Below are 10,332 nucleotides of genomic sequence, written 5' to 3'. Positions count from 1 at the left end.
ATAGAAAACTAAAGAATAAACAACACTTACCCCACCAAAAACTAGGTGTGATCTCAGGTGCTCCGGAAGGGTAAGCAGATTGTGTTTTAGTTTGTTTCACCGATTTTGTTTTTTGTCCATGGATTTATGAGTTTTGAACAGCGGTATACTACTGTTGCCTTTATTTAAACATTATTGCTAGTCTATGATATGATGAAAGCCATCTGTACACTTTTGGTTATCTGTGAAAATTCTTTCAGCTATTTAGAAAATCTTATCCCCACTCTTTTAATTGATGAGATGAGGACATTTTAATAACCTGGGTCAAAAATAAAGATAGCAGACATTTCTAGTTATCTGACATTTTTTCCAAAGTTTGGCCTCATTTTTTGATTCATTTTTTTTGTGATATGGTGGCCTCGTGTTTTTATCTATGACTTGTTGATGTATGCCCTTGCAGATTTTTTATGTATTCTTACTATTTCAAAATCATGATTGACACTATGGATAAAACTTGTTACTTTTTATCCATACATTTTATATTTATATTTATGACTAATACTTACCGTATTTATATTGTGTATTAAAATTAGTTTTGCGCAGTACACACAAGGTTATAAGAAACAAAATAAGTTGTCCTTGTAATTTCGCTGCAGATTGGCGCAGTATGTTTAATTTCCTTTGATATTCTATTGGTCAAAACTTGTTATTTAGTGGAATGTTTTTCTTTCGAGTAAATCCAGTCTTTCAACTCTTGAAGATCAGATCACCAGTGGTACGTGTTTTTATATTTAAGTAAGACTGCTATCCTTGTATTAGCTAGACAGAGGTGTACATATTTCTTTATCATACTTTGTACTTATCTTTAACAATTACAATTCATTTTAAGATTTTCAAAATCACTTACTTTTTCTGATTTCTTTTTCAATAAGCAAATCTGAAATGCGTTTACACTACACAAATAGTGAACTATATCATAAAAAAACATTTAATTTTGACAGCTTCTTTGATTTGCGAGTGGAGAAAAGATCTAGATGGAGAACATGTTTATTCTGTTTTTGATATTTGCATCTGCTTCCGCAGGTAAGATTCGTTCTTTGTTAGAGTTTATGGGTACTATTCATTGATAATAATTTGCCTTGGTATTCTTGGTGTGAATTATGAGTTTTTCAGATATTTCGAAACTAATCTTAAAAATTAAGGCTATATAAACCAAAATGATCCCTGAAATCCTACTGTTTACTTCTTATTGTTTTGTTGTAACATGTTGTTTACCTTTTAACACCACTGGGTCGGTGCCACTGCTGGTAACGTTTAGTGTTACCCTAGGGTATCACCAGCCCAGTAGTTAGCACTTCGGTGAATATGAATATTAATTATATGGTCATTTGTATAAATTTCCTGTTTACCAAACTATTAATTTTTCGAAAAACTAAGAATTTTCTCATCCCAGGAAAAGATGACCTTAGCCTTATTTGGCACAACGTTTTGCAATTCTTGGTCATCAATGCTCTTCTACTTTGTACTTGATTGGTTTTATAACTATCTGTTCTGAGCGCCACCGATGAGTCTTATGTAGACAAAACGAGCGTCTGGCGTATTAAATTATAATCCTGGTATCTTTGATAACTTTTTTTACACATTATAAAATGCCAATTTTATATTCTAAAAAATAGGTTAAGATTTATTATCAATTGATAGAATAAATTTGAACTTAAGTAAGTATAGTATAAGATTTCATTTCAGATAATGTTTTAGTTTAAGGAATCCATATTATCTAATTGACGCAATAGTAACGTACGTTTTGAAACAATGCACTAAAATACACTTACTACTTATAGTAGTTAATTGGCCGGCTGGAAGATATTCAATTCCGAAACCAAAAGCAGGGTGCCCATTCGGATGGGCTGAAGGATGGAGGTACCAGGATAATGAAGATACCCATAATATCAACGCTGTTACTCCAAATCCGGGCCATCACTTTAACGGTAAGCATACTAAATCGGTTGTTTGAATCTAATAAACATAACGTCTCTTATGCAATACGAAAATGTTCGTAGTATACGTCAAAGAAATAGTTAAAACAACAATTTATAAATTTCTTGCGTTAAGGGCGCTTTTCTGAAGCAATCTAACAACACAATAAATCTTGAAGATATCAAAATAATCTTTGTTTAAAAATTTGTATTCGTAGCAATGCGATATGTTTCTCTATGGGTTTTTTTGGCAGCTTTTGCATACTATTTGCACTTACGGAGAATCTTTTCAAAAACACATTGCAACGCAAGGGAATGTCGGACTTTCAAATCTAGAAGTAACATTCTTTGACGATATTTTTCGACTAAAAATTGACTGGAGTTCTTACTCGAGAAGGTTCGATCTATCTAAGTATAAATCATCTACTTCTAAAGGAATGTTCTCACCGGATCAGAATTATACAAACTTCACAAGACAAACCAAAGAAAAATAAATTAAATGAAGAAAAAAACGGACCAAATAAATGTCATTTGGAAGTACTATATGAATAACATGCTTATATAAAATATAAAGTCTTTATCAAATTGAATATGTGGTATTATAGACAGATAAAACCTACTTTTCTTTGTGCACTTCAAGGTACTTTTGATAGAAATACTATGATGTATCACTGTACAAAAACATCCAACAGGGGAAAAATTATTATCGACCATGTGATAATTAATTAACACAAAAGATTAGAAAATAAATAGTCAGAAGCCGATAATACACTGTTTAATAGATTGAATATATGAATACGTATTAATGTATAAAAAAAGCATTTACTCCTTATTTACTTCCAGGTACTTTTAATACAAATACAAGGATGTATTATTGTACAAAAACAACCTCCAGTGGATCAGGATCCTGGCCGCGCGGAAATTATTGTATTGCACGATATGGTGGTTCATGTCCTTCAGGTATGTCTAGTTTCGATTCCCAAACATTTATATTTCCAAATTTGTTTTGTCACTTCTTTTAACTTAATATTTCCAACTGCCATATTACCTTTTCCTTTTCATTTTTCTAAGCCATCTATATGATTTTAGTTTATGACGGATTTTTTTGTGTATATTTATTTCGTTGTTTGCATACATTCCTGTAGATTATTTGTAATTTGTTGAACATTTCAATTCGCTATTACCTAATTCCACGAAATCCACGAAAATTGTTATCCAACGAATATTATAACTCTATAGTGTGCTTGCGACCTGATACGATATATGTAGGGTCAGTTAATTCCATATGGGGTCCGAGCGAAACCTGGGTCCCCTAATGGACTTTACTAGTACCATATGTATCATATAAAGTCACTAGCAACAATGTAACGAATTAATCTAACCGACTGTTTTAGCATATGGTATTTAGACTAGTGGCCTATCAAAGTGATACAGTTTTCAATACTGTTAGTATTACAAACATGTATTGTCTATCCAAAATGAAATGCCGACATTAATACCTTGTTAGCTTCAAATGTGTTTTATGAGTTTATTTTAATCGTTCACCGACAATTGTTTAATCCGTTGAACACTTTCCCTTAACACCGTGTTCTTTTAATAAAGGAACGTAACACCTCTTCTGACCCTGTATGGAAGCTCCGAATACTTCCCTTATTGTCATGTTCTCCACGAGGTTGCTTTTAAAAAATCATATTCCTAGAAATTTAAAGGAGGTACGAAAATAATGAATCCACATTATAATCAAGCATTGCCGTTCATATCAAATATCTGTTCATAGGATTTTCCACCGGCTTTATCTACTGGGACGACGAGGATAACGCTAATGCCAACTCACATGGTGGAGTTCTTCCTGATGGAGAATACAACAGGAACACAAAAATACAGTATTGTTGCAGGTATGTCATTTTTAAATAGTTTATATTCTGCTCATTTATTTTGTCGCACTATGGCATAGTTAATGATATTTTTATGCAGATGTATGAGGGTTTGAAAATCTCATTTCCATAGATATTATACAACCCAGCCCCCTCATCATGGTTCGTGGACTCTGACACTTTTGTGAACTTTCCAATTCTATGTAGCAACATTCCAGCAGCGCCGGCATACTGAGTATATATGTAGGACTCAAATCTATTGCAGATAGATATCTGTGGTAAATATGACGTCCTGCCATCCCAAATCTAAGACAGATTTGAACAATCCTAATCTATGGCAGGTTTTGTAATTTCCTAATCTGTGGTGGAATTTGTTGTTTCAAATCTACCGCAAATTTTGTGCAAAAAGGAAAACAATACAGCAAATATACAACCAATGACTGGTCTCTAATAAGTGGAAATATCCGCCGACGGGAGCATGTCTATAAACATTTGTGAATAAACATTCCATAATGGTTAACCAAAACATTTCGTAAATGATGAATTCATATAACTTACATCCAGACTAAAAGATTGAGATGATGCGCCTCGTAAAAATAAACATTTTTATTCTGTGAATGGTACCTGTTAAACCCATTCATCAAACTAACTAGTAAGAAGGCAGGTTTTAAAAAAAATGATAGATAAAATAGAACAGTTTGAACTTCTACATAATATTATTTCATTGTTAATAAATTTTTTGTTTGATGACAAATTAAATCAAATTGGTATCTGGTTATTTGATATTTCACTTTTTGAACTTTGCTTAATAATTATAAAAAACTTCTTTTCCTATATCTCTGATACTGAAAACCGCGGTGTCCCTTTTCATTGAGGGCTTTGGCTGGTACAGCACATTTTGTCCCTTTTTCTGATAAAGTAACAACTTCCTTTAAACCACCAGCAAATTGTTGTAGAGGGAAATACCCTATCATTAGCGGCTGCGACAATGTAATATGGCGTTATTCAACTGTGCCGTTATGAAAAAGATCTGCCATAGATTTGGAGAAAACAAAAATCGGCAATAGATTTGATTTGTTTGGCGTTTGTAAAGTCACATTTACCATAGATTAGGAATCTACCATATATTTGGAACCCACTATAGATTTGAGTCCTACCTGTTACCTGTTACCTAATCTGTTAATTCCGTCTCTGTCAGGCGCACCACCATTCGGTGTAACTTGGGTGTTGCTATATACAGGGGCTCAATCACACTTTAACTACATGATTTATTGTGGGTTTCATCATGAATTTTATTTTAACCGGGTATATATGTTACAGTGAATTTGTATAAGCAGTGCTTATGTAGAATCCCTGAAATTTTCAGGGATTATGTAGAATCACTGGCCAGTTTAGGAATTATATATAATCAGTAAAATTTTCAGGGAATATGTATTATCACTAGAAATAACGACAGGGATTATACATAATAACTGAAATGAAGTCATAGTTTTATTTATGCTATGAAATCATATTGAAACAGCATTACAATATATAAACATAAATTGTAGAATGCTAAGAACAAAATATCAAAATGATATGTTTTTCTTTTTCAAAATGTTAAGCATCATATATCAAAGTGTTTAACACAATATATTAAAGTAATATGCTTCACATCTGTTTTTACCACATTGACAATATCCAAATTTTAGAAAACATTTTCCTTCAAATATCAAATCAGATTTTATGACCCGCCTGAGAATAAAGTGTTCAGCAAAAACATCTTTAAAAAAAAGAGAATTAGCAACCTCGAACTGGTTCGATCAAGATATGTTTTTACCAGGCCTTGAAGGCATAAAACTTTGCTCAGTGCTCTAAGCACAAAAAGCATGCTCGAAACATGAAATCCAGCAATTTGATTGGTTGATTTTCGAGTCTGAGTACAAAAATCATGCTTGAAAGTTTTATGACCGTGAGGCCAGGTAATGTCCCTTTTTCAGATTTTTTTTGAACAGCTACCATTATGTTTTTTTATTCCCTTTTCTTTTTTTCTATGAGAAAATTACACCAAATACTCAAAATTTTTGTTCTAATTGTCAATCCTTAGCTTTTCTATACATTTAGATGTGTAAGATTTCTTTGTTTAGATTTCTTGTTCATTTGAACCAGAAACATGTCTCTGTTTGAACAAAAATTAAAACACAACATGTTCCATAATCTTCTTCACCATCTGTTTTATATGTACCACACATAATATGCTCTATGGATTGAAGAATATAACATGAATATCCATTTGAAGCTTGCTTTTAATAAACAAACACTAGATGTAAAGTCATCGCTATAAAAGGAATCTTGTTATTGTCCATTTTGAAGTCTTAAACTTTATCTCGATTCTTGTGTTGGTTATATCTTTAAGACCATCCTCTGTGTTCAAAAGCAAAATTATTTCATCTGGCAAGAAATATAAATCATGGAAAATTCAATATATATCCTTAAAAGCAAATATGAACATAACTCCTCTCCTGGCTTATTCATACTTTTACTTGCACAGTTCAAAACAGTTCTCCACATGGAATTAATCAAAGTTTCAAGATACATATATTTACATATATATTCCAAAATGATATGACATTCCTGGGCTTGTATTTCCTATCATGATTTCTTTGATAGAGGATTGCTGCTCACGAGTAAGCTATTTTACCAAGAATTCCAAATAGTGACGTTGACACCATCCCTTAGTAAATTTTACGGACGCCATCACGAGTTAGTTGACCGTTTTGGAATAACCGTTTGACAGATGATATCGAATATGTTCGGCCCTGTACACTCGGTACGGGTTAATGGATGTTTTGCTTATTGAACATGCCTAACTATTGACAGTTTGTGTTATTACGTTTACAGTATACCAACAAAATTACTACAGCAAAAATGAGACATATCTAATAGTATGTGCTTGTTTTTTTTTATTTATTTGTTGTTAATTTTATACACATATTTAGGTAGCTCTCTTGTCATGTTTTGTGATTTCTGGCATCCTCTGGTTTTAACCATTTGAATGCCTTATAAAAATTAGCCCATTAACCCCCATTTTTCTATTTATTAATCGTTCACCTTTATATTGATTAGCCATCGGTAAAAGTCTTATAAAATTTTAATTATGTTTAAATAGTTTTTGAGAACTTAAACTTGTCAATGATAAAGCTATGAAAAGTCAAAAGAGAATATTTTCCCTCAAAAATGTCAATGGCTAATATCTAGAAAATAAGCACAGTGACCTATATATCTATTTTGCTCTTTTATTTCCTCTATTTATCTCTTATCAATATAAACCAGTGTTTTGAAACTGAGAACTCCCTTTAATATATCAAGCTTTGACGTTCATACTATTTGAGTGTAATTTTAAAAAAAAACAACATTGAAATGAGTTCCAGAATATACAACTATATTGTTTGTAAATATATTCAAAAATGGTTAAGCATCGTATTTTGAATATTCTTTCCTGATTTTCATGAAACCTGATCTGAGAACATCGACTTTGTCCCTTCCAGAGTATCCTGTCAACATATCTTAAAGATTTTGGAAATCTAAGATTTTGTTGACAATGGATAATATTTGTACATGTTAAACGTGTTTATCACCTGTTTTAAGATACAAGGCCTAATAACGTTAATTCGCGTTAATACTATAATATTTATCAATGTTTTAATATTGATTACTGAATAAAGATAATTTCCTCTTTTTAACAGTCAACTTGCGCAAGAAAAAATAAACTTGCAGGTCTTTTTTCTAATAGTGTGTTTTACAACACTATTAAGATTTATTGTTTAACATTTTTTGGACGCATTAAGCGAAAAATGCAATGCGTACCTTCTGATTTTCAAACAACTGCTACCTGTAGCTTCATGGGCTTTGAACTTTGCTCATTGATTGTTGAAGGCCGTACGGTGACCTATAGTTGTTAATGTCTTTGTCATTTTTGTCTTTTGTGGATAGTTGTCTCATTGGCAATCATACCACACCTTCTTTTTTTTTTTTATATATAAACAGTTATATTACAAATATTAATATATTCCATGTAATCATCTTACAATTACGCACATATAAGAAGAGTTAATGGGAAAAACATATTAAAAAGAAATTGACATCTTTATGGATATAACACGATTTCAAAATACTGGTATTTGTTTAGCAACGGAAAGCAGGTACACAGGTTCATGTTCAGATATATGTCAAATTTGAACATGATTAAATATATTATTAATTACACAGTTTCCTAGTGACCTAAATGATATATATCGTATTGGGTCACTAACATGATGTGCAACGAATTTATCTAACCGACCATCTTAACGTATGACATTTTGACATATGGCTTACAACAGTGATCAAGTCTTCAATATCAACGTAAAATTCCCAAAATAACAACTGGTTAGCCTTTTCTTCCTTTGTTTTCAATTGTTCGTAATTAATGTGCACATCTGATGGTCGGGTGAATTGTTCTGATTTAACCCAACCAACCGACGCTGTCTGTGTTTTTAATAAAGAAATGTAACACTTCTATCTAACCATTAATATTCCTAGAAAGGTAAGATAAATGATCAGTACATGGTTTCTACATTATTTTAAATAGGTCTGATAGATCTGCCTACATTAGTATGACCCGACCAACATACCAGCCTTTTTATTTGTACAAGTACACATCAACATGCCAACGTGTACGTGGAATGAATGTCGTAGAGGAAACAATCAAGATGGACGACGAAGATGACAGAAACAACAGCAGTGATGGTGGACATCATCCAAAGAAAACTGACACAACCATAGTTCACTACTGTTATTATTCTTAGTAGTAACACATACTTTATTGGAATCCTTCAGACAACGATCCGTCAACAGAATGACACTTTTTATTCTTACATTCAATCTTTACTTCTTTGATTGGTTTAAGTATTAGTACTTTATAGGTTGATTTCTTGTTGGACTTGTTGAGAAATTTGTTTTAGTATGTTTCTGTGCATTAAAAAATATATAAATATTAAATTTCTTGCTATTATTTTGCCACTGGCAGTTTAGCGGTCATCAATCATTCAAATTGTTTTTAGTCTTACTAAAATGGTGCAGTGCAAATGATTAACTTGTGAAAAGTTATGAGTCTGATATAAAGAAGTTGAAACAATGATATTGAGATTCAATCTCGATGCCTGACCTTTAAGAGTTTTAAACGCTTAAACTGTTTCTCCTCTATTTGTATGGAACATAGTTACGCACAGAAAAGTGAACAACCATCGCAATAAAAGTTGTATCTTTTGTTTTGATCTAAACTTTGTTCTGTCATTATCAAACTGGGAAAAATAGATAAAAATCAGGATGGAAATGGGGAATATCTATCTGTAAGAAGAGTGATAACGTCATATAAAAAATTGGCGTGAACGTGAAAATTTAACTTTCGTATATTTTGTTTATTGCTCTTAAAATCTGTATTAAGATGATAAGCTATCAATTTGAATGAAAAAAAGAGGCACATGATATAAACGATTTTTCTTTTTCAAGCCAGTTTTTTTTTCATGCCATTTTCTTTTGGGGATATTTTGTTGTAGCATTTATTTATTTTTTACAGTGATTAATATTATATTAAAATGTTGACTGCTGTAACCCTAAGATTGACGTTTTAACCTAGTATGGCTGTTTGTTTTGCTGTTGACTGCTGTACCCCTACGATTGACGTTTTAACCTAGTATGGCTGTTTGTTTTGCTGTTGACTGCTGTAACCCTAAGATTGACGTTTTAACCTAGTATGGCTGTTTGTTTTGCTGTTGACTGCTGTACCCCTACGATTGACGTTTTAACCTAGTATGGCTGTTTGTTTTGCTGTTGACTGCTGTACCCCTACGATTGACGTTTTAACCTAGTATGGCTGTTTGTTTTGCTGTTGACTGCTGTACCCCTACGATTGACGTTTTAACCTAGTATGGCTGTTTGTTTTGCTGTTGACTGCTGTACCCCTACGATTGACGTTTTAACCTAGTATGGCTGTTTGTTTTGCTGTTGACTGCTGTACCCCTACGATTGACGTTTTGACCTAGTATGGCTGTTTGTTTTGCTGTTGACTGCTGTACCCCTACGATTGACGTTTTAACCTAGTATGGCTGTTTGTTTTGCTGTTGACTGCTGTACCCCTACGATTGACGTTTTAACCTAGTATGGCTGTTTGTTTTGTTGTTGACTGCTGTACCCCTACGATTGACGTTTTAACCTAGTATGGCTGTTTGTTTTGCTGTTGACTGCTGTACCCCTACGATTGACGTTTTAACCTAGTATGGCTGTTTGTTTTGCTGTTGACTGCTGTACCCCTACGATTGACGTTTTAACCTAGTATGGCTGTTTGTTTTGCTGTTGACTGCTGTACCCCTACGATTGACGTTTTAACCTAGTATGGCTGTTTGTTTTGCTGTTGACTGCTGTACCCCTACGATTGACGTTTTAACCTAGTATGGCTGTTTGTTTTGCTGTTGACTGCTGTACCC

At 32.7% G+C, this 10,332-nt stretch overlaps 1 protein-coding gene across 3 annotated transcripts; it reads left to right on the top strand.

The window, feature by feature from the left end:
- Positions 1-591: 591 nt before the first annotated feature.
- On the top strand, positions 592-8,848 carry LOC134722069 (uncharacterized). Of its 3 annotated transcripts, none has more exons than XM_063585530.1 (6): positions 592-754; positions 981-1,062; positions 1,824-1,967; positions 2,799-2,915; positions 3,733-3,850; positions 8,439-8,848. In XM_063585530.1, the coding sequence occupies exons 2-6, from the start codon at positions 1,014-1,016 to the stop codon at positions 8,653-8,655; spliced, it is 645 nt and encodes a 214-aa protein (XP_063441600.1). In that variant the 5' UTR covers positions 592-754; positions 981-1,013; the 3' UTR covers positions 8,656-8,848. The 3 variants fall into 3 exon arrangements, with proteins under 3 accessions (XP_063441600.1, XP_063441597.1, XP_063441599.1); XM_063585527.1 differs by having other exon boundaries at positions 593-754; positions 1,821-1,967; XM_063585529.1 differs by having other exon boundaries at positions 627-774; positions 1,821-1,967.
- Positions 8,849-10,332: the final 1,484 nt, after the last annotated feature.

Source organism: Mytilus trossulus, chromosome 6 (assembly GCF_036588685.1).
Source record: "Mytilus trossulus isolate FHL-02 chromosome 6, PNRI_Mtr1.1.1.hap1, whole genome shotgun sequence".
In the NCBI taxonomy this organism is placed as follows: Eukaryota; Metazoa; Mollusca; class Bivalvia; order Mytilida; family Mytilidae; genus Mytilus; species Mytilus trossulus.
This window is presented reverse-complemented; position numbering and strand designations above follow the sequence as displayed.